We start from the raw sequence: 27710 nt of genomic DNA on the forward strand, positions 1-27710 counted from the left end.
CCCAGCCGTGATACAGTGTGGGGTACAAAACCCAAATCGAGCTGGTGTTGTATTACTGTGTAATGTGGACCCTAGGCAGTGAGCTGTACTTACTCCTGCACGCTCAGAGACAGCAAAATATCTTGGAGGAGAGGATGGATTAGTGAGGCACGTTGCCATGTATAACTTTTTTTGAGGGAAGTCTTCTGTGGCAAACAGCTCCCCTTTGCGATGCTTGTGCTCCCCGGATGTAGGTGAAGGAGGCTGGAGACAATGAACGAACTGATGCCAGCTCTCTGCTGGCTGGAACAAGGCTGGAGAAGGTGCCGTGGCTCTGGGCGTTCAGGTTTGCATTTGGCTCCGAGTCCGATGGAGTATGTGCAGAAATAACACATAACAAGAAAGCTGTCCATGACATCTTCCTGAAGAGGCTGACGTGCCCTTTGCTGAGATCTGCATCAAGCAAACTCAAGAAATTGCCTCTGTAATTTGGTTGTGACCATGGTGGGAAGGTGGCACATGCCAGAGATTGTTTCACCTGATTTCTGAGGTGACTAGATTGGTAGGTTGTGCTGGATATGCAGTTTCTCTTAACCAAAAAAAAAAAAGGCCAAAACAAACAAAAACCACACTTCAGGCCAAGAAGGTATGAAGCGTTTGGATGTTCAGATTAAGTCACTGATGAGCTCTTCCCCATGATTTAGTCCATTATGGAGAAGACCTCTGCCAAACGTCTTATACAAAGCTGGGCAGCCCACTAGGGGTGCCAGCCCAAAGCTCCCTGGGCGCCCTGCCTGGTACCTGTGCTGGGAGATCACTGACTCCATTACGTTTTCTATGCACATGTATACCTGGCAACTTAACTGCTCACGTGCTTTAGATGGATAAAGGCTGTGAAACATTCTGCTGCATAAACATACTGCTTGGGAGAGTTCACCTGGGTCCAGAGTCCCCGTGTGCAAGCAGGGTGTCCTGTGATCTCGCTGGCGGTAGCTGCTGCAAAGGCTGTGATACTGTGTCCATGTGCTTTGGAAGGAAGTAATTGTGTTGTTTTCTGCTATTTGCAAGCACATGATGGGAGGTAACTAAGTGAGAAGTGGTTTGTATTGGCCCCGTAGTGGCCTCACGGGATCTGCAGAAGCTGATGACTTGCTTTATATGGATTTCTAGCTGATCACTGGTGCCTCTAATAGCAAGTGATGAAATAATGCTCCTGCTTTTAAAGCACTTAAGCTTCCAGGTGAGCATTCAGGGCATGTGCTTTTTTAGACCTGCGGATGGGTTACTGGCATTGCTTGACCCTGCTTTTACAGGCTTTGGAGGGTGATACTGGGGCTGAGGCTGTCCCCCTGCCCTAGTCTGGCCTTCACTTGGGAGACGCTCTCTCCCTGCTGCCCCTGCGGCACTTCAGGGTTTGGCAGTGATGCCCTCGGTGCCTGATGGAGAGAGGAGGAAGCATAAAATAGGAGGTAGAGTGTGTTGAGCACGTCTCGGCGACGTGTGGGTCTGAACTCCCTCCCTCCGTTCCTTGGACGATGCTGGCTTTCTGCACCGGGCATCTGCTGCTGCGCTGCAGAAGCTGAATTTAATATGAAAGCAGTTCAATTTAGGCTCAAATTGACTGCTCGCTTGATAATGTCTGTAACAGTGGCATGGTCATGGGTCGATAGGGTCATGTTCCTTCATGGTCTGGCAGGGATGGAAGACTGAGGGTCCTGGTACCCAGGGACTGGTCTGTGCTGCAGCCTGATGCGATCAAAAACGATCTCCTTTTCCCCGGACAAAGAAAATACTTGCACAGAGCTTGAGGGTGAGGAGGAGGCAACTGACACTCCGGTAGAGACAAATCTGATGATTCATTCCCACAGCACCCAGGAGCTCACATGTGAGCTGCATGTAGGGAGTTTCTAGGAATTTCAAGAAGCATCACTTGTTTTGAAGGTGGCCCATTCAATATTGAGGAAGGAGCAGAAAATATTGCTGCTAGCTGGCTTTACAGGAATTGAACAAGCCAAGATTTCAGGATGTTGTGCTAAGAAATAAACTGGGGAAGAAAAATAATAAAACTGCCACACACACTGTTAAAATCCCAGATGAAGAACCTCTTAGCTCAGAGTAGCTGTGCTCTTAGCATGTTTCTGCTTGTACCTCACCAACTGTAGGTTTCCTGTTTCTTGTCTTAATTTCTGATGGCCTCTGTGGCCCTGTTATTTCTGCCTGGTATTCACAATGGTTGCTAATACAAAATCATCAATACATTTAATTAACGCCCTGCTTTTCTCTTCTTCCAGGTAATTAAATGCTTAATAAAAACAGACCTAGTGCCTTCCCACAGGTGTTTCCCACTTGATCACTGCATTGTCTCTGGCTCTTCTTATCGCTGACCTAGTTTCTAGTTCTGTCAGGAGTCAGCTCAGATAGGTTTGGAGCCTGCTTTACACCTGATGTTGTGTGTGTCACCCAAGGGCTCGTGATGTCTGGGGTGCTACTGGCAAGCACCGCAAAGGGTTTTGGTTTCCTGACGTGGCAGATAGACTCTTAGAGCCAAAAATTAGATCCTGGCAGCCTTAAAACCAGGAGCTCTCAGCAGTGCTTTTCCACGGGGTTCATTTGCAGATAGTGCCCAAGGCTGAAGTGCGTCAGGTTAGAGGGATGGTCCTTGCTCCAGCCCTGTGATGCTGAGCCTTTCTGTATGTGTGGGACACTGTGAGGTCTGGTTTGCTGTGTTGGGGCTGGGAATGACTCTTCTTTCCAGCACCCACAGGGATGGTGAAGGCCATTCCGTGTTTTCTGAAGCACAACGTATTGAGTCTTGCTTTATGTCACTTTGAGGAGCACCTCTCCATGAGCACCAGGATAAGCTAATCCCCGATTATTGTGTCGAATTGCCATTGCTCACTAACCCTCCTCAGCATGGTGTTGCAGAATTAATTACCAGTATTCGTGATGTTTGTTACTGCAGTCCCATAACACCCCACGTGGGACATCATCTAGATCTAGTGATATTTATTGTCACATTCTCCAAGTGGTGCCTCTCCTGCTTTTTATCACTGGCCATGTTTACCAGACTTCATTATCCTCTAGTTTTTTTGATCTCTCTGGTTTTTGATACTTTATTCAAAGCTATTTAGATACATAGAGCCATTATTTTTTTTTTTTTTTCTTCCATTCTGATGGGTTAGTGTCTTCTGCTGGCATACCAGTGAGGGAGAAAAAGCACTCTTCTCTAGATATTTTGGTCATTAGGAAAATAGTTGCCCTAATTCTTACTGCTCCCTCTTCCCTTTAAGTTTGAAGTTGTTGTATATACTTCTGGTTTGCTTCCTTCTCTTTTATCTAAACTAATTTTTATCCTCAAATCTGAGGTAGCCCCATGTTGAACCAGGGACAACTACAGTTAAATCCCTGCAGCCCTTCAACATGAGTGTTATCTGCATCTTCGGATGTGGTGACATTGTGGGTACATGCTTATGTGCCTGCTGTGCCTGTCTGCGCTACAAGCTGAAGAGGTGAGGGGTTTTAGCTATGTCTGTTTTTAAACTGACAGATAAATTGTCAAAATAATGGTGTGTTATCTTGCAAGGCTGGAATAACCCGTGTAAACTCTTTATTGATGTCATTGTGCCAAAATTAGAACTGTCTTGTAAGTAATACCAGCTGTATGCTGGACAGGAACTGTTCTGAGCAGCAAAGAGACAAGAGAGAAAGTCCTTGCTAGGGTAAGGAATACAAGTTTGCCCTCACGTGATTTCTTTGGCATTCAATGACATTCAATTCTTTCAGCGCTGTAACTGATGCATGTTCTGTGTGTGACAAGCCAAAAGAAATGAGTAAGGGAGAAAAAAAAAGGAAGGGGAGAGAGACCAAGTCCGCAGAGTTCTGATGAGCGCCATCTTCAAGAGCCAGCTTGCAGGCTTCACGTTCAGGGATGAAACCTCATCTTCTTAAGGGGACGAGAGGCTAAATGGGGGAGAGATTGCACTGAAACTGCCTCTTCCAAGCATGCACACAGCAGCTTGCTTTTGACTTAGGTATACCTGGAGCAGGGAAAGTCTCGCATGCATTTTGTTTAGAGTTGTTTAGAAATGATGTTTAGGATGGTTTTTAGGTGCTCACAATGCTTAAGTGACCTTGACAGGGTGAAGAGTGCCTGTGTGTGTGTACCCACGTGTGGCTGATTCCTCATCCACTGCTGCTGTCCCTGAGAGAGAGCAGAATTGCACACCATAAACACCCTGATAAAATAGTGCATAAAAATTAGTCGATTTTTTCTTCATATATTTACCTTTCTTGACTCATTTTCTCCTTTTGATATGTTTTGCAGATAAGTAAGCAGCAGCTCCAGACAATCAAAGATCGTTTCCAGGCCTTTCTTAATGGAGAAACCCAGATCGTGGCAGATGAAGCATTTATAAACGCTGTCCAGAGCTACTACGAGGTAAGGAAAGACAATGCAATATTCACGTTCTCAGCCCCTATTCAAAGATGGGGTCAAATTCAGAGCAAACGGACTGTCCTTCATCAAGCAGAACCAAAGGCAAGCACAGAGCTTCTTCTGTCTGATGTCTGGTGCATCAGAAGATTTGTGAGGTTCAGGGTTCAAATGTGCAACCCTATGGCAACTGGGGCAACCCCTACACTATGGTGTATCCTATAGCTTGATTATAGGGAGGATCACCCTTCCTTTAAGTTGAAAAATATCTTCCTGATACTTTCCAACAGTGCACTCTAAAACAGGCAAGATGGCACCATGTAAGTGTCACGTGGTCCCTATGAAAAGCACCAAGGGAGAACTGGGCAGCACATTCGGTTCTTGCTGAAGCTTTTTTGCATTGTGTCTAATTGACACTGGGATTTTCAGCAAGTCTTGTCTTTTCTCTGTGCTATGGCAAGTGCTGTGAAGCAAAGCAGCGAGGAGGAGGGTGCACATCTACAAAACTAGATGACACCAAAGCGCACAAAGCATAATTTTGCAAAAGAATAACTATGCATGTTTGTCTTTTTGCAGCTCTTTGTATGCAGTCCGTAATGTTGCCTTTCGTATCTTTTCTCAGAAGGAAAGAGCTTCTGTTTTTGGAGGAAATCAGTGCTTGTGATTTGTGTGAGGAGTGTCGCTTATTTTTTTGCCAGCCTTTCTGCAAACCATTTCTCTTTCTCCCTAGAGCTATTCTGTCATAAAAGGTGAAGATTTCGAATTGCCTGCATAAAATATTTCTCTGAAAGTGGAATCTAAGAGGGGACCAAAATCAGATACTAAAACTGAAGAGAATTTTAACTCTATAAAAAATGGCAGCAGCTGCTTCTGTGTAAAGAAAGCACAAATTATCTCTGGATTAACTCTGTTAAACCAGCCCAGTAGTTACTGCTCCATCATTCTCTGTACAGGAAGGAAGCTGAGAGTAATTTACATCTCTTATCGGAAACGGAATTGCCAAGGGATCGTCAGTTTATCACAGCTTCACCAAACAGATGCTCTCAGAGAAAGTTTTCAAGATGGCGTGAGCTGCATTGTAGGATGTAAGAGCTGCATAATCTGTTCAGATAGGACCGTTGGGCAGGAAGCTGCTCGAAACCAGGTGAAATACATCCCTGTTTCACTGGTTGGTCTGGCTGAAAGTGTGTCTTGACCAGCTCCAGAAGTCCCGTACTGTATAATTACCCCAAGCGATCAAACTTGCAAAGAGCAGTTGATCAACGCTAGATATCTGCAGACTCTTTTTCTTCAGTTCAACTGGATGCTCCTCCTGCTCTGTCCTACTTAAAACAGGGCAGAAAAAGCCTGATGCATCGTTCTGTGTCCTTTAGAGCAAGTTTTTGTGTTGTTTGTTTGTGATTTTTTTAAAATTGTTTGTTTCCTTTAATTTATGGCCATGTACTTTCAGCTTCGGTGCAGCTGTAGCGTAGCTGCATATCTTTTCCTCCCCAGCATCTGCAGAGGCACAAGGCAAAGCTTTCTCTGTCCCCTCTTAGTGCCTGAGCAGCGTTCCCTGATGATGGTGTTCTTCTTCCCCTCTTGGCTGCAGAGGGGTGCCCACCCTTGGTTGAGTTGTGGTACAATTACAGCAGGTCCTGCTTCTCTCAGCTCCTGCAAGTCTCAGAGTTTTGTGCAGTTCACTGTCCCTCGGATAGATGCTGTGTGGTATTTGATATTGAGGTACTGACTTAGAAAGCTGCATGATGGCTTGGAAAAATGTCAAACTTGGGGTTTTTTCTCAGCTGAAACTGGCCACCTCTGTGCAGGACATGGCTGGTGTTTCTAAGGGGTCCACTTACTAACAGTGCAGAATAGGTTCATTACCTGGGGAATGCTTTTCTGTTTGTTTTTTTTTTGCTGGAGAAAGAAAGAGGTAAAGGTGATGTTGTAGGTCAGGAATGCGTTTGTTCTTGCCTTGAATGTGTTTGCATGGCCACATTGTGCTGCTGAGGGGTAAGCATGCGGTTGTCAGTCTTAGACTAGTTCACAGGGTGGTATTAAATTGAAAGCGATCTGAGCAGGCTCTGCTGCTGGTCTGCAACGCACTGCTGTGCCGCTGCAGACCTGTGTGTGTGAGACAGCCCAGCACACTCTTCAGACACCCCAGGAGAGCTTTTCTCATGTCCTTTTATTTCTGATGAGTAGAGCTTCATCTGTCAACTAGTGCTTTATGGAGCAGTCCCTTTGGTGGGTGTTGTGGATAAGCTCCCTTAGACCTATTTCCACTCTGCTGTGGGCAGAAAGAGCCAGGGCCATGTGTGATGTGTGGGCTTATCTGTGGATGTGGCAGGAGATGCCAACACAGCTCATGGAGAGCAGTTGTCTTCTGCATGCCCCAGTGTGTACACACATGCTAGGATTTTGCTCCAGATATTCTTGACTCCCGGTAGTCTTACAGCTGGATGATTCGCCTGGTCTTTAGAAAAGACAGCAGCTCGCTCTGCAGGACACCTCTTTTATCATTTTTTTCTTTTTTTTTTTTTTTTGTATTTTCCTATTTCACGATCTTTTTCTGCTGCTTTGTGTCTGACTGGTGCTCCCCCACACCTGCCTTCCCGCAGCCCTCCTGTCCTGGCTGCTGCTCTGCACCCGTCAGGATAAACCAGGACTGAGGGAAGGTGGGGAATTGGGTCCCTCTGCTCGTGATGTTGTCACTCCCCTGGTGGAGGTGCTGGCAGGTGTGGGAAGTCTGCGCTGTCACCCAGGGTCAGGGCAAAGACACCAGGAGCAGAGGATTAAAGAGGAAATGTGGGAGCTGAGGGTGCTTCAGGGGGGCCGTTCGCCACAACTTCCCACTATTTCCAGCAGTCAGTGTGCTGGGGGCTTCCTCAGCTGCACTGGCAGCTTGGATTTTGGTAGCTCTCACCTGTTTACCTAAAAGCACCTGCTCACATGCAGGGTGTTATCGCTCATATTTAAGCTCTGCGAGGGAACAAAACGTGCGCTGATATTGTTTCAGCATGGACCAAAGAGGCTGCTGGTGGCATCCTGCCTGTCTTGACTGCAGGGAACAGTCCCCAGCACAGTGATGTTGGAAGGAAACAGTCCAGCTTTTCCTCAGCAGCGTTTCTGGGCTGGTCCTGGAGCAAAACCCACTACTACGCCTGACAGATGCCTGTGCCATCAAGCATCTGGGCACATCGAGTGCCGTGTTGCTGAGTGGTATAAAAAAAAATAAATCTGTCCTTAGGTCATCCTCAAGCTCTTTAATTATTGAGAGCTGACAGATACACCCTGGTGCTGGCACAACTTCTTCCCAGCCTGCTCTGTTCTCGCCATCATGAATAAAACAGCAGTTCTTGCTGGGTGTCGATTGCTCTCCTGTGTTCGGGGCTTGGGAGAGTAGAGCCAACGCAATACCCCGCTGTCTCTCTCTCACCCTTCAGCTCTGCGTTGCTCCCATGGCACCTCCTGGTCTGCAGGGCTCTGTTGTGTTTTGACCCTTCTGCTGCTCTTGCAGTGGGAAGAGCATCTTCATCAAACGCCTTCTCCTTCCCTCCTGCTGCTGGTGTCCTGCCCCTCGCGGGCTGCTCGCTCTGCAGAGCCTGCTCAGGCAGCCTGGAGCCCTGCTGAGCCGTCCTGCGCTGCTTCAGCAGAGCTGGAGCATAAAGAGATTCGGCCTCGTCCACTTGTGGCTGTGGCACCTTTTAGTCATCTGAGTTGCCTCAGTGTTTGCTCATCAGTTTGCAAAGATCAGGCCATTTGTCCTTGTCCTTTCCTGGAGCGTTTTAACAGTGCTCTTTCTCGTTCCCAGGTTGGAAAGACCAAGGTGTGGGAGAAGTGGGCACAGGCATGTTATTTAGTTGAAGTTAACATTAAATTGATTAATATAATGCCATTCCTGTCACCTTGTGACAGTAAGGCAGTCTGCAACCATCTTCTCTGATGTAGTAGCTTAATGTAAGCCTGGTCCTTGCACTGGAGAGAGGTTTCCCAGGGGGCCTGCCTGCCAGGATAAAGGGAATGACTTGGGTAGGATGCCTTGGCTCCCTCTAGCAGGACAGAACTTGGCTAGGTGAACGTAGGTGCGCGATAACTTCCTTATTCAAACGTTTGATAAAGCAAAATATAATCCTGCATTCCCAAAGGTCATTTATGTATCTGGGGAGGTGCGACCACAACATCACGTGAAGTCCTAATTCCATCAAAACATTCTGTTTTAGCAGACGCAAAGCAGAAGCTTCACCTGATTTCATTACACTTCCTAAAGTACAGCTGAAACCTCTGTCTGTCGGGCAACGTGTGCTTCTTGAGTGAAGAGCTGGGAAGCGTGCTGGCAGCCCACTAGCAGGCTTCCCAGCAGTGAAACCACATTTTGTGGTACTTAAGAGAGATTTTAGGGTTTTTTTTATTGACACCATTTGAAGTCACTCTTTTTTTGCAGGTGTTCCTGAAAAGTGACCGTGTTGCTAGGATGGTGCAGAGCGGGGGTTGCTCAGCGAATGACTCCCGAGAGGTCTTCAAGAAGCACATTGAGAAGAGAGTGCGCAGCCTGCCAGAGATTGATGGCCTCAGCAAGGAAACAGTCCTGAGTTCTTGGATGGCAAAGTTTGATGCTATTTACCGTGGGGAAGAGGATCCCCGCAAACAGCAGGCCAGGATGACGGCAAGCGCTGCCTCGGAGCTCATTCTCAGCAAGGAGCAGCTCTACGAGATGTTCCAGAACATTTTGGGGATCAAGAAGTTTGAGCATCAGCTTCTGTATAACGCATGTCAGGTAAGGGTCCTTCTCCCAGGCTGGGTGGGAGTGCAAGGGGCTTTCTTGGGGCAGAGCTTGCCAATGAGAAGTACTGCTGTTATGAACTGGAAACTTGTCTGACCAGACTGTTCTGGAGAGCACATCCACAGCAGAAGGGGGTTTTGGTCAGTGGTGGGACTTTTGCACTGCCAGTTAAGTTCTGACTGTCTTTCTCATGCTCATGCTTGTTTTCTCGGGGTTGTTTGCTTAGGGTTTTCTGCAGATGTTTTAGAAGCTCTTTTATATAAAAGTTTTCCTTCCTGAAATCTCGTAGCATTGCTGAGATGGGAGAATTTTATTCCTCCAGCTGTGTCTGGTCTTTGATGATGGCTAAGTGGGCTGTTCTGCTGCGACTTACTTGCCTTTCCGCTGTCATATCACCAATCTAGATGACAGAAGTACATTCTTGCAGCCTGCAATAACCTTATTAGTACCTGAAGCTCAGATGCCCCTGGGGGGAGTGCCTTATGCAAACTCGCTTACTGAGGTTGTACGAGTTCTCCTTAAGTAGCGGGAGCCTCTGTGACCCCTGTGTGCCTGTGGTGGAAGGAGAGAGCACCCCAAACCCCCGTGACCTTGAGGTGACTCTGCTTGCACTATGAGTTGCCAGACAGATGAAAACTTTTCCCATTCCTCTCTTTCTCTCCCCTTGTAAGATCCAGTTCCCCAGAGGCACAAGGTTGGTGCTCTGCAGCGCTGCTTGTGTTTCCAGCAGCTCTTGGTGAGGGCTGTTTGTGGCCATCCAGGCTGTGGGTGTCCCAGATTATGGTCCTCTGCTATTGGATATAATTATCGCAGGTGGGATAAAGGATGTCAGAGTCATGGGGAGGGTAAGGTAATGCTGGGGAAAGTTTTCAGAGGAGGAGTATATCTCAATCTCTTCCTCGTAATTCAGGGCTTCATCTTCTTATTGAAAGTAATATGTGCGAGACCAATTTTGTCTGTCTTCTGTCTAGACATTTCCATTTCTTTTCAAGGCATAGAAAATTATATTTGATCTGGTTTTTCTCCTGTAAAGAGCTTAATTATCTTGCATTTGTTGTTGTTCATCTCAGACCTTAATGGCAGTGTGGGGAGAGAATAATAAATGTCCCTGAGTAAGGTGTCTTCATAGCAAAAAAGCGACAACCAGGATTGTGTTGATCCTCATAAATTATGTTTACAAACCAAATTTCCTGCCTCCGTCCTCTGTTGGAGGATTTCTTTAAAATCAAAACTATAATGTTTTCAGTGAGATGCTGAGAACTGAGTCAGTTCTGTAGTATTGGTTTGGTTTTTTAACTCAAGCCTTGAGTCTCTCGACCTCCCTTGACCTGTGCTTGGATAAGGAACTAGGGTGGTTTCATGTGAGCGTGTGTGCGATCCTACCCTCTGGTTTATGGCCTGCTGAGATGCAGAGAATGGTATTTAATCACGGCTGTCTTGCTTTGTCGATGATCTCTGCTCCTGAGACCTCGTCTGCCTGACACTGCAAACCCAGTGGCTGCTCCTTGCAAATTGCCCTGTTGCACTGAGCAACCCGTTTCCTCCAGGAGATCCTGGTTTTGCTCTGAAAGATTTAATTCTAGGTCTTTTCTAATACTCAGAGGTGGCAAACCTGTAATTTAAGCTTTCAGAGAAAGATGTTATTTCTGTCAAAAGCGAGTATTAGTGCGGGAGTTACTCCGATTTTAATACCTGGATGGCGAGGATTAGCTATGCAGAAGGGAAAGCCCTTTATACAAGGCACGGCTCGGAAAGCTGCAGGGCCAGCAGTCGTTTGGCTGTTTGCTGTTTCGCTGGGGTACAGTGTGAGTGATAGTGGTGGTTGGGTTGGGAGGAGTGGAATACACAGGCTTTGCTGTGGGAACCCTTATTTCAGTGCTGCGTGTTGTCTGGGTTATACCAGAGGGATGTCCGGCGCTCTCCTGTGACCAGCAGTCCGTAGGTAAGTAGCAGCAGCTGTTCTGCACCTACGTCTTGCCATGAAGCACCAAAATTGCTGTTGACCACTAGTCTTTTCTGAAAGCAGGGTCTCAGCCATCGCTTGCAGCCAGGCTGTTGTAGGGTATAAGTAAAACCTACCAGCCTACAGATGTTTTTGTCTGTGTAGCTTGTATGGTGAGTTCCGGCAAGAGTCAAAGGTGCATGCTGCTGGGCTAGCGTGTTTTTTTGCAAAGCTGCAGGGGAGAGCAGAAAATGAAATGCAGTGAGCAGTGGTTCGGTAACCTACCTCTTTCCCCCATGAAAGCTTCCTCCTGATCTCTTGATGAGGTATTGACATCAGCCCTGAAACAGGAGATATTTCTCTTTCCTTCCTAAACTTTAGTAGCAAATTATTTCCTACTCCAAAAGCTCTTGATGTTTGCACAGGGCAGATTTCAAAGCCACAGCAGCAGCTGGGTGCCCGATTGCTGCAATCTGGAGATGCAAGCCATCGCTTGCCCTTCATGGCTTGGAAACTCTGCTGTGCTGTAACCCCTTGGACTGTGCTGAGCCGCTCTGCGCCGCTGGCATCTCTGATGGTGGAATTCTGACACCAATTAGGGAGACAGAGACACCTGCCAACATTGCAGCCCTAAAAACAGAGACATCTGAAGAGAGGAGAATCATGTGTCCCTGCCCATGACAGGGAGGTTGGTCTAGATGATCTCTAAGGTCCCTTCCAGCCTGAGCCATTCTATGATTCTGTGTGGGCAGCATTGCAGCCGGCTGGGTGCTGGGTGGGAGAGGACCCAGGGCAGCTGCAGCGGGGGGTGGCTCCCCGCTTTGGGTGTACATGGGCGGTGTGGTCATGGCAGGGCTGAGACATGCGTGGGCAGGGCTTCTTTTCAGGGACTTGCTCTCTTCCCCCTGGCTCCCACCTTTGCATCTTCATAAATTTTCATTTGCCGCATCTGTCTGTCTCTGTTTGACAAGCCACCTTCTGTAAACACCTCTGCTCTGCCAGCCTGCCCCAAAATCATCAGTGAGTTCCTTTCCCGGGTGGGTTTGCAAGCACCTCTCGGCCTGTGCCTGCAGCTGTACTTGCAGCACAGAGCACACCTGTTGGGCTTTGGGTCACTGGCCTCATAACCCCTAAAAATGATCATTTATTTCTGTCGCTCTGTTGAGTTTCAGTCTGGATTCCATTTCAGTCAGTCAGCCTGAGCAGTGCTCATTTGCCTCCCTGTGAAGACACGCTGACTCTTCTTGGTCTGACTCTTGTCTCATTGGAGTTAATTGGAAGTACAATTTAAATGTTAATAATTTGATTGAAGCTCAAGCCATGCATGCAAGGAATTGGGAAACGGAGCCTTTTCCCTGGCAGGCTGTCTGAATGCCATCGCTCTCTCCAGAGCGGCAGCACGGTGCTGTAAATGCAGTTATCAATCAATCACCTGGAGCAGAGGGGCTGGCTGGTCTGACGTGCTCTCCCTAGCTATGGCGTGCAGGGTGAAACTATCCCAGATGTTGTGCAAGAAGGCTTTGCCTAGTTATTATAGTCCTAAAGCATGAGCGGGAGTGATGCTGAGAGTCCCAAACGCTTTCTTGAACTTCTGCGGTCTGGAGGATGGTGCTTTTCTTGATGCAGCCTCCTGTTACATCATACTCACTAATTGCATAACGATTGCATCACTGGGATGGCATTTCCATTCACTTGTGAAATAATATTTTGTTTGTGCAGAAGGAGGATGATGTCTAAAGGGTTTTGGGTTTTTTTTAATACAATATCCCCAGGTGGTGTGAGATAAGTATTCTTAATGTGATGGCAGTGATACAGAAGGATCTGAGATAGCAACAGAGCAGAAGGGATTAATACAGTTAGAAAGGCTTTTAGGAAACAAAGATGGAAAGTGATGTTGTAGCAGAATAGTTATGGAGATAAGGGTGTTGTTAAGCACAACCTCTGACTAGAACATTTTAAATAATACACAGACCCTTGAGTTTTTTGCATAACATGCTATGTGGCTTGGTGTTTCTGCTCCACTGGAGTCAATGTGGGAATTGGGTATCTCCAGTTCCAGCAGCTAGCTCCTACTGTGTGAGAGGCATCGAGGAGGTAGAGAGAGTATGTTTCAGTCTTTGGTTTCTGATCCAGAGCCCATTGGCAAGGCTTGAGGTCTTCTGCTTTGTAATTAACCTGTGACTGTGGAAGAGTCATACAGGAGCTATTTTCTACAAATGATGAGTAATTCCAAACCTGAGTCTTTGCTGCAGCTGTTATTTCTTTGGGCATGAGCCCTATATTTCCCGCTGACCTTCATGATGGCTTTTTTTTATTTTTTTTCCAGCAGCATCTCTGAAAATCAGGCTGTGGTGTTCTCCCTGTCATGTTCTTCCCTAGCCCTAGGGCAGTGATTTACTTTCCTATCTCAAGCTGTGATTGAAAGTAATTTTTAGCTACAGTGAGAAGGGAAGGAGCTAGTACAGTGCTGTTCAGTTAACCCAGCAGCAGTATCTGATGTCCCAACCACATCTACAATTTGCTGCACTTTTCCCTCCTCCTGCTTCGGAGGAAGTACGAGACTCTAGGCTGTCCCTGCAGGACTGTCTGAATTCACAGGCTTCACAGTGAGACTGTTCTTCTTTCCTGGGTCTGAAGTGTTTCATACATGGTGGCATTACTGTTAAATGTGAAAAACAGCTGTGCTAAGATTCCAATTTCATCTAGCTCCCTTTAAGTATTAGATTTGAAAACAAATAGCTAAATATATGCATGTCAAACCTGTTGAGTAATACATGGTTGGGGTTGTTCAGTATATGTTCCTGTCCATCCAGGTGGAAAGTAGAACATCAGAGTAGCGTGCATGTGTGGGTGGGCTACAACACAGACCAAGTCCCATCATGTCTGTTGACTATTCCATGTAAAGGGATTAAAGCCTCTAACCAGTGCATTTGGAATTGTTTCCTAAGTTTTGGGTGCCTGTGATTTGTGATTTTTATCTAGGAAACATTTCAACTCAAGATTTTTGTTTCCACACAGTGAATGCTTCCCCATCCCCGCTTTAAAATAAAGCCACCACCAGTGAAAATGGGTTAAGGTGGTTTTGAGATGATCAAAAGCCTCAAAATCCATAAAGCATCATAGTCTGTTTTCAGTAATTCAGTATTTATTTCCATGGAAACGGAAATGGCAGCCTGGAGCCTTCTGCAGGGTTGTAATTACTCCTGTAGCAGCCAGCGGCAGCCGCAGCGTTGCCTGGCAAGGGTTGGGCATCTCCCAAAGACAGCAGTGATTTAGCCCCCAGTGGGAAATTGGGGAAAAAAAAAAAAAAAAGACCAAGAAGTGTTTGGGAGTGAATGAAATTTTCCTCTTCATAATAATGCAACGTAGATACACGTGGTCCTTTGGGGAGGATGTGGAATTGCCCTTCTTCATCAGCTCGAGGTGGGATATTTTGAAGAATGCTGTTGGCATGGGAGGGCAGAGAAACAGAGGGATGGTGCAATGTCGGGCATGGGGTGAGGGTGATGTCTGCCAACACTGGACCCTCGGCTGCTGCCATCCACCCTGCTCGGGAGGGGTTTGCTGATGGAGGTCACCCTGGAGGTAGGAAGCAGTCCCCTGCTTGTCCTTGTTGGTCCCACACAGGGCAGCACCAGTGACTCTACATGTGACGTGTCATTTAGTGTCTTTGTAATTAGGTGGTTGAGATGGGACCTCTGTCTTCTCCAGCATCTAACAGAGGGAAGAGCTCAGCTGGTTGGAGGAGAACACGGTGGCAAGTGGGGTGGCCTTGCCAGCCCAACTGTGTGCCGCCATGCTGCTGGCTTTTTGGGGAGCAAGGTGGAGCGATCGCTCCCTGCCAGGATGGGACCTGCTCGCCCGAGCTGTCGTCACCGAGTGTCTGATTTGCACAGACACGTATGGACCCACATGTGCGTCCATTAGCTGTAGGATCAGCTTATGTTCTGTGCTGTTACGGACTTAGAGAGCAATCTTGGCCCCTGTAATTAAATTTAAAGCAAATTAGTTCTTCTATTAAACAAAATAAATCTGATGTAGCCTAATGCTGTGTTCTCTAGCTATGGCTGATCAATCGCTCCTGCAAAGAGCAGGCAAATACTGCTGAGCAGATGGTCTTGGCTGAGGCATGGTCAATTAAACTAATTAAAGATGCTTTCATTTAATCAGAGGGTGTTTTAACCCTGTTAGCTGCCAGTTGGGGATGTATGTTTTTGTACACTAGGAACTTCCAGTTCTGGCCCTCCTATGGACATATTCTGGTTTTCCAGCCCCTTTACAGAAACCAGGCGAGGGTGTGCATCCAAAGAGCAGATATTTAGCAGAGAAATTATAATATCATGCAACAATAGTGAAGACTTGCAGGGGAAGACTCAATTGTCATCTTCTAATACTAAGCAGAGATGTTTTTTAGACTGCAGAAGTCTTCTGCACTGAATCCTTCCCACGCTACCTCCTGCCAGCCTTCCCTCTGGGTTTAGGGGTGCAGATGCCTCTCTGCAGGCTAGCCAGATGTCACTTGTGCCACTAGAACTTGTTGGCTTGTTACGCTATGTTGTTTAAGGGACAGAAAATGGTTTCAGCATCCAGACAGGTTCTGGAGTGGAGGAGCAGCCTCTTATTTCTGCTCTCTGCTGCCGTGCAAAATGTTTTGGCTGTTGGGAGCTGCTCCACCACAGGGTTTTAGAAATGGATTTAACTCATTGTTTGCTGCACAAGTCTACGGAGACTCGTCTGATCCAAAGCCTCATTCTAATTTGCTTAATAGAGAACTCAGTTGTTATTTGTCACAACTGAGCGCCCTTGACATTTCCCCCTCCCCACTCCAATCTGTTGTGCTGCTCCCCTCCTCTCACCATAAGGGGTGACACCACTTGCCAGCGAGGTAAATGTGACCAAGAAAGCTCATTAGTCTAATGGAAAAGCATGCAAAATTATCTCCAGAAGTAGAGAAGAGTAATACATCCAGATCGGTAGTGACCCCCTGGCTGGGCAGCACGAAGGGGCTGCAGCACGCCGGGACCGGCTGTCCTCTGCATTTCCAGCAGCTTTTACAAATTAAATTAGAAACAGTTGTGCTTTATCCAGAGGCCACATGGGCAATGTCACACATCAGACCAGATCTATCCTGCTCTGGCAATATTGATCCCTACAGGTCCATTAGGGCTAAAGTCAGGATGGTGTTCAAGATGTTCATTCTTTGTGAAATGGTTTTAATTCGCTTGTATAGTGAGAGGCTTCTGTGGTGCAATATCAGCTGAATGCTCTTCGTTGTCTGTGTGGACTGATTAATTTCCACAGCTTAAGGTTTAAATTACCATCAAGATATCTCTTCAGCTTTATTTTTGTTTCAATTGGCCCATGAATACTTTTCATCATCTGCATAAAAAAACCTGCTGCAAAGGAATGCATAAAAAATAACCATGGTTACCTTATAAACTATCAATGACTTGACATTTTCAATCTACCCTAACCCGTCTATTTAGGGACTGCTAATTCTCTTATTTCACTGAAAATCTAGTTGTTGGCATGACTTTCCTCCTGCTTAGCCAGATTGTTATTTGGCTTTTTTTTATTTTTTTTTCTTTCTGTCAGATCAGGAGCCTCATTTCAAATAGATGTTTATTGATACGATTCCATTTCCCTACCACCACCTTGCACTTTGGAAAGAATAAGTTGAGTGGTGAATTCCTGGCTCTAGGTAGGAGCAACTAGGGGAACACGTGAAGGACTGAAGTAGCTGATGGTATGCTGCTCTGCTGATGCTGCCCTTGACCCTGAGATTATTAACTGTGAGAACTGTTTTGGTGTCTGCTACCTCGGCAAGTGCCTGGCTCCTTCCACCTCTGAGCTTTATTAACTGGAATCGATCAGAGCAGAGAAGGAGGGTCAGGAAGAAGCTGGACTGTCCCTGGCACAGCTGTGTAGAGGGAGATGCTGAAGCATTGGGGAAAGTTTTGCAGAAGGGGGAGAAGTAGGAAAAGTTCTTGAACGTTGTTAAATGTGGCAATATTTGGGAATTATAGCTTGAATACATTTCAGTGGAGAGGAGATTTGGCACAAAAAATAAACCTCAGAGGTGTTGCCTTTGTATTGGCAGAGAGGAGACTACTGATAGAAACGGGTAAGCAGAAGTTGCTGAATTTGGGGAAACCTGTTTGCACTTAAAACCTCAACAATCTTGAGGGGCATATTGCCACTGCATCGGGTGGCTCAGCCTCCAGACGCCTCCAGGGTCCGTCACGAAGGGGTGGTACACAAAGGTGATACATAAAGTCAGATGTTTATTGGTGATCTTCAAAAAAGCCAACCTTAAATGAAGCTGAGATGGGTTGGAGTGTGGATTCTGAGTTGGGCTTCCTCCTAGCAGTGGGCTTCCAGTTCCCAGAACTGGGATTCTACTGTTTATTTTGAACAACCCCTCTTGCTTCCTCAGCTTTGAATTCAGTGCAAGCCACCGTACATAAAAAGCAGCTCCTCAGTATGTCCCGTGTTTTGAGAAAGGAAAATATCACTCCTCTTCTTTGTCTTTCCCTCAACCAGAGATGGTGAGCAGAAGATATGACAAAGAAATGACCCCACTGGTCCCCTTGAGAGAAAGTAATCTAGTTTTTTCTTCGAGCAGCATTTGTTCCCTGCAGTGCATCTTCCTGTCAATCAGCCCAGGAGGCCCTGGGAGACAGAAGGGGTGTTATCCAGACCTCTCCCTCTTTAAGCAAGGAACTGCTAGCTGCAAAAGAACCCATATGTGATGCTTATCTTAAGGAAGGCTGGAATACTTAATAAGACATAACTGGTGCATGACCCTGCGCTATGTTAATGCCTCTCTTTCCCTTCCTTTTAACTGGAAATACAATGCAACTGCTAGAATTTGATTTTGCATGTAGGTCTTTAAATCTAATTTGAATTCCACATGAAAATCTCAGTGCTTTGCAGCATGTATTACTGAAATCCTGTTGCTTTCCTGGGGAACTTTGAATGCCTATCTCATGAGCAAGAGTGGAAAGATTCTGTGGTAGTTGCACGTAGCAGGGGTTGTACATGGTCGTGCTGGAAGCTTGTGCCACGGCTCCAGCGTCTTTGTTTCAGCCAGCAATGTCTTATCAGAGAACTTGGACTGGTTTTCAGAGCTGTGCTAGCCTAACGTTACACAATACTGTTTCAGTTTTCTTTTTATCATCTTAAATAGAGAGCTCATTCTTGTGACATACATCATCCACTAAGCAAGCTCTGTATTAATATTTTACTGAGTTTTCTCTTATTTCTGAAAGATGTGGTTTCTCCAAGGCTGCTTCTACCCCTTTGCAATCCATATTATGCTCAGTGTTCCAGAAAAGAGAATTACATTTTTAAAATGTTTTTCACCAGTCCATTCCTCCACTCCCAGTCCTTTAATTCTTCAGACTACCAGTGTTTCTGCGTTATTTGACAAACGCTTCATGCCGCAGCTCCGGATGTGATAGACAGTGTCATTTTAATTCAGAAGAACTTTGAGAGTCAGATGGATCAGGCCATAGAAAGTACTACATGAATATAAAATACAGCTGGGTTAATCTTGTGGGTTTTGTGTCTAAAAAAGTACCAAAATAAGAAAAAGAATATTTCTTAAGAGAAATGAGGTGCCAAGAATTTTCTTCAAGAGGGTATCAAAGTAGGCGCATATTTGTTTCCTCTGAGCTGACTATAAATTGGGAAATGATCAACAAACTAGATTTCATGCATTTCAAAGGCTTAGTCTCAATATCCCAAACTACAGGGAATGCAACTTATGTAAGCTGTTCCATACCTCTATTTCAGTGTTGCATTTTCATATTCAATATACTGTGGTTTTTCTGGAACATCTGATTCTACTCATGTTTTATGAGAAATTAGAGTGCAAGTTCAGTAGGGAGTTGGATGCAAGACAGCTTCCAGTCCAGCCTCTCATGTATTTAAAAGGCAGCTTGAAGTCATGTAAAACCCGTGCTGACCTCTATCACACAGATTGTGTTGTACAAAGCAGGGCAGCAGTGGTGTTTCCTCGCAGGGGTGATCTGTGCATGTGTTTTTCATGTGTTCTGGCCTTTGATCCAGTTCTTTTGTTTCTGAAAGAGAGGACAATGAGGAGATGAGGGCACGATATTCGTTGTCATTCAGTGTGAGTTCTTTCATTGCAAGGAAAGAAGGGAAAAGATGGCATCTCCCCATTTAAGGAAGAGGAGGATGGTGTGTGACAGCCATTCCTTCCAGAGTATTTTGACATTAAAGGCAATATTGAGCTGAAGTTGGAGTCTGAATGCTGTGGTGCCTCCATCTCACTGGGCTTCCAACCACAACCAGGTTCCTGCACCTCGTGATCTCATGGACACTGGTGGAGCTGAGCTCTGTGCTCGTGTGTTCACACTTGAGCCTTCAGCCTTCCTTACAGTGTGAAGGGGTGGGGGCCTGGCTCAAATTATAGGCAGTTCCCACAACAAAGGAGAACAAAGTACAAGTGCGTAATTTTGCTGTCCTCTTCAAGCGTGCTGCCAGCTGAGTGAGGTTTGCAATGAAATTACCCAATATCCTGAAGAGTTTCGGTTAAATGTAACTACTTTTTCTCATGGGTGCTGGGATGTGCCCCTTGCTCATTTCTGCATCGTAGAATCATCGAATCATTTAGGTTGGAAAAAAAAAGTTTAAGATCATCAAGTAGAACCATTAACCTAGCGATGTTAGGTCCAGGTCCCTGAACATCACATTTACATGTCTTTTAAATACGTCCAGGGATGATGACTTAACTACTTCCCTGGACAGCTTATCCCAATGCTTAACAACCCTTCTGGTAAAGAAATTTTTCCCAATATCGAATCTCAACCTCATCTGCATGGCTTGAGGTTGTTTCCTCTTGTCCTATTTCTTGTTACTTGGAAGAAGAGACTGATGCCACCACATATCTTGACCAACCATGACCTGTGTTTGGCAACAGCAGCAATATTGCATGTCTCCAGTAGTCACTAGCCCACAGGAAGGGAAGTTGGTCAAGATCTGTACTGAGGGTTCCATGAAGGTAAAACGTAGGGCACAAAAAGCAAAATACCAGGTCAACAACAAAGTCAGGAGATCTTGGCAGGTAACATGGGTTGCAGTAGAGTGCTGGAGGGAGTCATTGCTGTAAGCCTTTACCCTGTGGCTATTCCTTGACAGAAGGAGCACCAGCAAAGGGTTTCCTTGTTCCCAAGTTGAGGATCATCAGCTGTTGGCTTTTGTGGTGGGTTTTACTAAACGTAGTGCACTGCTTTTGTGACCTGGCTAAGCTCAGAGACAACAGAGAAGAAAGTCTTTTGGGTGGTTTAATTTGTAAAATTTTAATAGTAAAGTAATTAAATGGTCTCTTTATTTGTTCTCAACACCAGTCATTTTTCCTACGGACACTTCTGCCAGTTTGCTGTTGTGCTTATGTTGTGCAACACTGGTGAAATGAGCTGCTGACATGTGCTTGGCTGCCACCACCCAGGAGTCTCCTGTGCCCCGTGCAGAGCTGAGACCGAGACTGATGGAACAGCTGCAAAGCAGTGGTTTTAATGGAGAAACTATTGATGCAATTTTATTAAATCAGGTGATGCCTGTTAACGTTTGATGAGAATGTCGTTTACCAAATGCAGCACTTTATTTTAAAATCACATTAAAACCCAGTGTTCTTATGTCTGATGCAGGATGTAGTATCAGCAACAGTTCCTCATCACTGTACTCACCATCTCCTCCAGCTTGAAGTCTCATTCCCTTCCCTCCTTGTGCATGTCTGTATTCTCAAAAAAAAAATCAAGCAGCCATTTTCAGTCACCTTCTTAGTTCTTCGTTCACTTTTCTGTTTGTGGATTTTCTCTTTGCTTGACCTTTTTCTCCATAACAGAGGATTTTGGATGGGAACGGTTGTGCTCAGATGGTTAAGTAGCAATTCAGTGTAAATTAGCTGAAGGAGCTGTGGCTGCCAGTGTCGAAATGATTCCAAAATAACTTTGTGGAGGAGAGCGACTATCAGGTCGGACGAGAGCAACGTGCTTCGCGTCTGCTTGGGGGAAATGGAGTTAGAGAGGGTAACAGAGTTTAGATTAATACAAGCGCAATGCACTCTATACCGGTTTATATGCACTCTAAGTACTGGTTTATATGCTGTTGAAGATCTGTCAGAAAAATCAGGGTGAACACTCGGGAGTGTGCAGCAGCAGTATTTGGGAAAGGGTCCGTTTCAAACAGTTTCCCACGAATGTCTGCAGCAGTGGGGTGGGAACTGCCTGGTTTCTTCAAGGTTGGTACAACAGCTTTCCTCTGGTAAGTCCCCGCTGACAAGCGTTGTCCTTAGCAAAGCCAGAGCAGAACACCGGCCACCGTTTTCTTCCATGGTTTGGCTTAATTGAAGTGCTGCCCTTCTCCCGGGGTGGCACTGCCTGCAGCCCAGCAGCTCCCCCAGCACCGCCTGGTCGGTGATGGGAGGTGACTATGCTGCTTTTCCCTGCATTTCTTTTGCCAGCCATGTAACTCCTGAGCTTCTCGATTATCACTTAATGTAGACAATTGTTCAGGGCTGTTGCTTGGTCAGTCTCTTCTGCCTTTATGTATGGCAACTGCAAAAGAGCTGAGGATGTGTGGCAGCCAGCAGAAGTTTTATTTCTGCAGATGAAAATAGCCAAAGATACGATCAAGGAGATAATTGGGATCATTAAACTTTCCTATCGTAAGGCCACTTGCAGTTTCATCCATTGTATGGCTAAAAACATAAGCAGCATCAATGAACAACAACAACAACAAAATCTATTTTTATCCTGAATATACCAGCAGAAACACTGGCATTGTAATGTCAGAGTGTGGACCTGATCTGAACAGTAGTGATCTTGGGAAGACCTTGTCTGCATCAGAACAAGGGTGATTTTCTGGATGACGACAATCAAACTACATCTTATTTAGGCCAGATCAGTGGTTATCACTGTCACATAAAGCACCATGCGAACCACTGCAAGTCAGTAACGCCCTTGTATCTGGGAGAGCTGGGGTCTCAGTGCCTTAGGTTTTGTTTCGTCTGCAGTCAGAGTAGCAGTAGATGCGTGAGATGATTTAGGGAATCAGTGCAGGATGCAAGGACAGGAGAGCAGGCACATCTGTCTCCCAAGGCTTTGTGCCATTCCAGCATGCCACAGCAGAAGGGAGTCTCTCCACTGTTGCATGAAATTACTGGATGCCAGTTATCAATCAAAAGTAAATCACTCCTGTTCAAAGACGGAGAGTTCGTAAGAATCATTAATAACAAAATTCCTCTGTAAGGCTGTCTTCAGGCTATAATGATTCCTGCCTTGAGATGGAGCAATACCCATCCCTCTGGTCTGACAGTAGGGATCCGTGTGGAGAGCTTTTCCAACTGCCCTGGGATGTCTTGGTGTGAAGCCCTCACAGCTGCCCCTCCTGAGGAGGACGTGTGTTGAGCTGGAGATCAGGCAAGTCCTACCTCTGTTTTCTAGCATCTGAAACAGTTGTGCTATCCGTGCTTTTCTCAGGACTGCAAGTCTGTAACCTCCAAGACAACTTCTGGCAAACTTTAGAGGAAGATCAGCTCCTTTTTTAAAATCCTGTCCTTCCCCTTCACTCACCCACTTTTTTTTCTTTTTTTCTGGTTCAAAAGATACTGGAGAGGACTTACAGGGAAAGCAAGCAGGGAGAGACTATGAGTGACCATAAATAATGTTAAAGCAAGAGTTAGACTTGGAGTAAGGTTGATAAGGTGCCTGTGAAGATGGTGAGTGACTTGTGAAGGGTTTTCAAAGTTCTTGTGTACGAGTGATGCCTTGGGGGCATCAGCTGAGGGATCTCAGGGCATTGCTGTAACGAGTACAGGATACAGCCACAGCCTCAGTGGGTGTGCTGAAGTCTCCAGCCACGGTGCCAAACCTTGGAAGTGAAGGTTTGGCTCTTGCAGGAAAGCATGATAGAAGAGCCAGGCTTTGAACTCTGCATGCTCGGAGCTGTGAGGAAGGCAGGGCTACAGACAAAACGAAGCCTGCAGAATTAGACAGCGAAAGAGCGCATGTCTCCCAAAGACAGAGTGAAGGGGAAGATTGCTGAAGAAGGAATGGATGGGGGTGAGGAGGATGTTTTGGGATCTGATGAGTTTAAGTTAAGGACTAACCACCCCTCTGCGATGCGGAACAGACAAGAGGATTTGACTTTCAGAGAAAGGAGCCAGGCAGACAGCAACATTGGAGCTGCTGCCTGCTACGGGAAGGTGCAGATTAGGAATGAGGACCAGGATACCCGGAGCGCTGGGAGCTGCGTGGCAGTGCAGATGAAGTGGTGGCAGAGAAGGGGACGCTGCTTTGCCAGATGAGGTTTGTTACAAGTTCCCATCTGCTCAGAAGCAGAAGCTATAAGGTTTGTGCTGTGCAAGTAATTATTTGTTACACATTTTTAAACATGAAATCTAGTCCAAATGACAAATATTTTTAGCGTGTGTCATTGTGCAGTTAAGAAAGCTGCCAGCAGCATAAACCTGAATAACTGCATGATGACTGAGGTGGGGACGGGGTGGGATTACCTTCACTTCTGTGCCAGCCTTGCCAACCAGCTATTGCATGAGGCATCCCCTGTGCTGATTTTAAAGGATGCCTGCAAAGAAGATGGTTCACAAGGCAGGGTGGCAGGTTTGTGCCAGGTTTCTGTTTGTCCTGCTGATGGTGCCACTGAGCATGGTGGCAGGTGATAAGGCAGCCCAGTGCTCTGTGAGCAGGAACATGAGTGGACATCACCTTTGCTGCCTCTGCTTCAGCACTAGCTGTTGTCCTTGTCTGCTGGGAGAACAGGTTTAGCTGGAGGGGAAAATTAAATAAATTTCAAGAGAAAGATTTTCTGCTTTGCCCGTTTTTCCCCTCCCCATGCGCACTTGTTCCCTGTTCAGCTGGTCTCCTGCTTGCTTGAGGCAGCATCTTGCAGAGCTGGCTGATTTCTTGCCCTCTCCATTCATTTTGCTTGTGATGGAAAGTGCACATCTGGCACAGCTGGGAGGTGTTCTGCTGGGTGTGAAAATGGCTCTGGAGAAAATTGGGAGAGGATTGTTGGTTTTCTCCCAGTGGAATATGGAAGAGGCAATCTCACGTCTCTTGGTTTTCAGCAAATGCAGCCAATGGAGTGAGCCTGCACGTAATTTGTAATGTAGGCAGATTTGGGATGAATGAAGCTCTTTTTTTTACAGATTTTCAAGGAACTGGTTGTGTTGTTTCAGCAAAATTTTACCCTCCACTCTAAATCCCCGCCCAAAAAAATGAGTGAGAGAATGGATTTGAGATGGATCTGAGTGTTTTAGAAACAGAATGGCTTTTTTTTTTTTTTTTTTACGTTGCAGAAAATGCAATAAAGAAGGCTGTCTGAAAACGAATGGTTTTTGAGGGGATTGGTTCTGTCATGGATTTTGCTCATTTGTAAGGCAAATGTTTCTGTTATTCCCTCACCTTCCATGCAAGGTCACGGTATGATCCTTAGTTGATTCCCTTGCACCTGTGAAGCAGCACGGGCAGGTATCAGAGCATTTCCCAGCTGTGTCAGTTCCCAGCAAGAGCTCTCTTGCTCTTCTCCACCTTCTTTAACAGCTCGCAGCATTTGGGCCATCGATCCCATCGGAGGCTGCTGTTCCCTGTCATTTTTCTCTATAGCTGCAGCTGAAAGGAGAGGGGGATGCAGAAGTTTCTGTTTTTCTGCAGGGATATGCAGCTGGGGCAGCGATCTGACCCACAGGTAGTTGCATACATGCATTATTTTTTCCAGTGCCCTGAGCATTGCTTTCCTCCCTTTGATTCCGCAGATCCGCTTGATTAATAATAAGAAACAGAGGGGAGGAGTTTCAGCTGTAGGTTCTGTGCATGTATATTCCTGTGGTTCTACAGCCAGTAGCATCTGATGGTACCTTCAGGTGAAGGAACAGGGTGGCTCTAGCAGCGCAGTTTTGACCTGGTTACAGAGCAGAATGCAAAAAAAGCTGAATCCCCTGAGAATGCTTCAGTCACTGCTTTTCTCTTCAATTTCTTTCATTGGTGGTTTTTCGTAATTTCTAAAAAGGCCCCCAGATGCTGTCTGAGACGGGCAGATACCAACAGTGTGGACATGCAATCACAGTTGTGCTCTGGCTCACATCTGGATTCTGGCTGCATATTCTGCATGGCCCTCCTGTGTGTCTTTTGGCATATGAAGTGTGTTGTCCTCAGTGGAAGCCTAAAGGAAAGACTGAGGGTAGAATACAGATGAAATGGGATCACAGAGCAAGTTATCACCTTATTTTTGCAATGCACTGCCATTCAGAAAGCACCAAGAGACCTCTACAACAGCAGAGGCAATAATGCCATACTTTCAGAGATTCCAATATATTTTCCCTAACTCTGTAAGCAAAAGCCTCCTGCCCTGGTAACAATTTCAAAGCAAAGAGGTCATGCCTTACTGAATGTAGTTTGAAATGAACCACATCTCCTGAAAAGGCAGGAGATGAGAGTGCTTCTTGCAGAGGAGCTGCCTGCAGTAGTTACTGTGCAGCTCCAGTGAGGCCTGACGCACCACCCAGCCCATGTGCCATCCTTAAATCGATCCTCGTTTGTTCATGGAACTCACCTCTAGAGGACTGTGCCATCTCCCTCAGCATCCCAGCCCTATCCTCACCAGCCCTCCCAGGGCGAGCTGCCCCTCTGGGGCTCATGGGTGGTTCGTGCTTCTCCCTCTTCTCCAGCTCCCTTGCCTCCTGGCACATGCCAAAGCTGAGGTGGACCAGCCTGGGTGGGATGAGGTGTTGGGCAACTAGCGTTTTATTTGGCTTTAAATACAAAGAATAATTAGTAAACCAGTGTGAAAAAGAACTTTCCAGCCTATGGTGATGGAAAGGCTCTGCCTGGAGGCTCCATCCAGACTGAGCTCTACGGAAAGACAATTAAGAGGCAGTGGGTGACCCAGAGGGTGACTGGGGGAAAGCCGATGGTGCTTTCCTAAACACAATGCAAGACCTTCAGGCTGGCACCAGACTCTTTTTCTTTTTTTTTTCTTTTTTTTTTCTTTTTTTTTTCTTTTTTTTTTTTCTTTTTTTTCTTGGTCCCTCCAGCTGTGATATGTTGGGGTCTGTGTCACGCACAGCATCTGCAAAGAGCCTCAGAGTGAGCTGCGTGGGGTTTGGGGCCGTGTTGCCCAAGGCTCAGCAGCGAGCTGGCTCCATTCGCCATCTCGTGGTGATGCTGTCTGGGGCTGGTGCGGCCTCAGCCGGGCACTGGTGGACGGACAGAGCAGGTGGACAGACGGACACCCCGTCCCTCCCCGCGGGCCTGAGCAGGCTGTGGGCAAACAGCTCTCCTGCACCTGCCAGGACAGCTTGAAAGCTTCACGTAGTAGTATTCCACATGGAGAAAGATGTTAATGACGGGGAATGTGATTGACTGCCTTTTTCCTGTGCTGCTGTGTTATCTCTATTTAAATCAGCTCACACTAACTGCAGTTATATTTAACGCTGTCTGTCTACATGGCTGAATTTTTAGATCGTTAATTTTGAATTGCAGATCGCTTAATTACGTCTTGACTCTTTATAACTATTTGTAACGTGAGTTAATATTTTCTATTACGTGCAATACGCATTCTGGAAAAAAACTAGTTGTTCTCACCACTGTGCTCTGGGTCTGGCAGGTGTCCCTGAAGCCGTGGTGCTGTTATCTGAAGGCCAATGCCTTTCTACAGCTGACGTGTCAGAAATCAAGGTCTGTAGCTGGCACTGCCTGTGCATTATGGTCAGGAAAGCCATTAGGATTCATTTGGTTCCTCATCAGGAAAAGGAAAGGTTTATTGTCTCCAGCATGATAACATGGTGAAGACTCAATATTCACGATGCTGCATGTATGTATTGCTGTCCTCCTGGAGCCTGCTCTGAACATCAGTCTCGGGTTTGGAAGGTGATGGCTCTTAGCCTAGTGGGTATTTTAAATTGTGCCATTTTCAGCTGGAGCTGGTGAGCGTCCGCACGGCTCCCTCAGCTGGTGGGAAGGGTGTCGGGGCTCAGCCAGGCACGCACCGAGCCTGGGTTCAGGGAGGGAGGGTGCAAGACCCCGTCTGTGTCCCAGTTTCACAACTGCTATGGCTGGAGCTGGTTAGAGTAAAGCCAGCAGCAATGCTCTGCTCCCCACGCTGCCCTGCAAAGGGACGTGGGGTCTCTGGCCGTGTTGCAGGAGCTGCTGCTTCAAGGCTGAAGCATCCTCTTCTGTTGTTATAGTATCTGTGCACATAAATTATGGACTCATAACAGCATTTTCAGTATTGCATAGGTAGCTTTCTAGGCTGACCATCCTCACCGGTGAGGTAACGAGGACGGCGTACCCCATGGGAGGACTACCTAATGCCTTGTGCTGGATTCCTCCTTCTCTCACCTTATGGACTGGCTGCTTTTAAAAGCATCACGTTTTTGCTCCCTGTGTTTGTTTCTTCCTCTCACTGCTTTTCTGCGTCTGCTTCAATTCTTCTCACATCTTTGATCTTAATGCAGGTGCCAGAGCATGTTGCAAGGGTACTGTGAGAGGTTAAATCCCACACGACAGCTTGCAGCTCCACGTGGCCCTTCTCCGAGATGCCCCGCA

General features: G+C 46.4%; 1 protein-coding gene across 1 annotated transcript in view; it reads left to right on the forward strand.

Moving 5' to 3' along the window:
- Positions 1–4303: 4303 nt before the first annotated feature.
- Positions 4304–27710, forward strand: part of LOC104275107 (calcium-dependent secretion activator 1-like) — a gene marked incomplete at both ends in the record, with an annotated part of 71067 nt that continues 47660 nt past the window's right edge. The window contains 2 exon segments of the mRNA XM_009870962.1: positions 4304–4417; positions 8838–9170. Of these exon segments, the coding sequence (XP_009869264.1) occupies positions 4304–4417; positions 8838–9170 (447 nt within the window).

The sequence above is a fragment of the Apaloderma vittatum genome, unplaced genomic scaffold (assembly GCF_000703405.1).
Source record: "Apaloderma vittatum isolate BGI_N311 unplaced genomic scaffold, ASM70340v1 scaffold17306, whole genome shotgun sequence".
In the NCBI taxonomy this organism is placed as follows: domain Eukaryota; kingdom Metazoa; phylum Chordata; class Aves; order Trogoniformes; family Trogonidae; genus Apaloderma; species Apaloderma vittatum.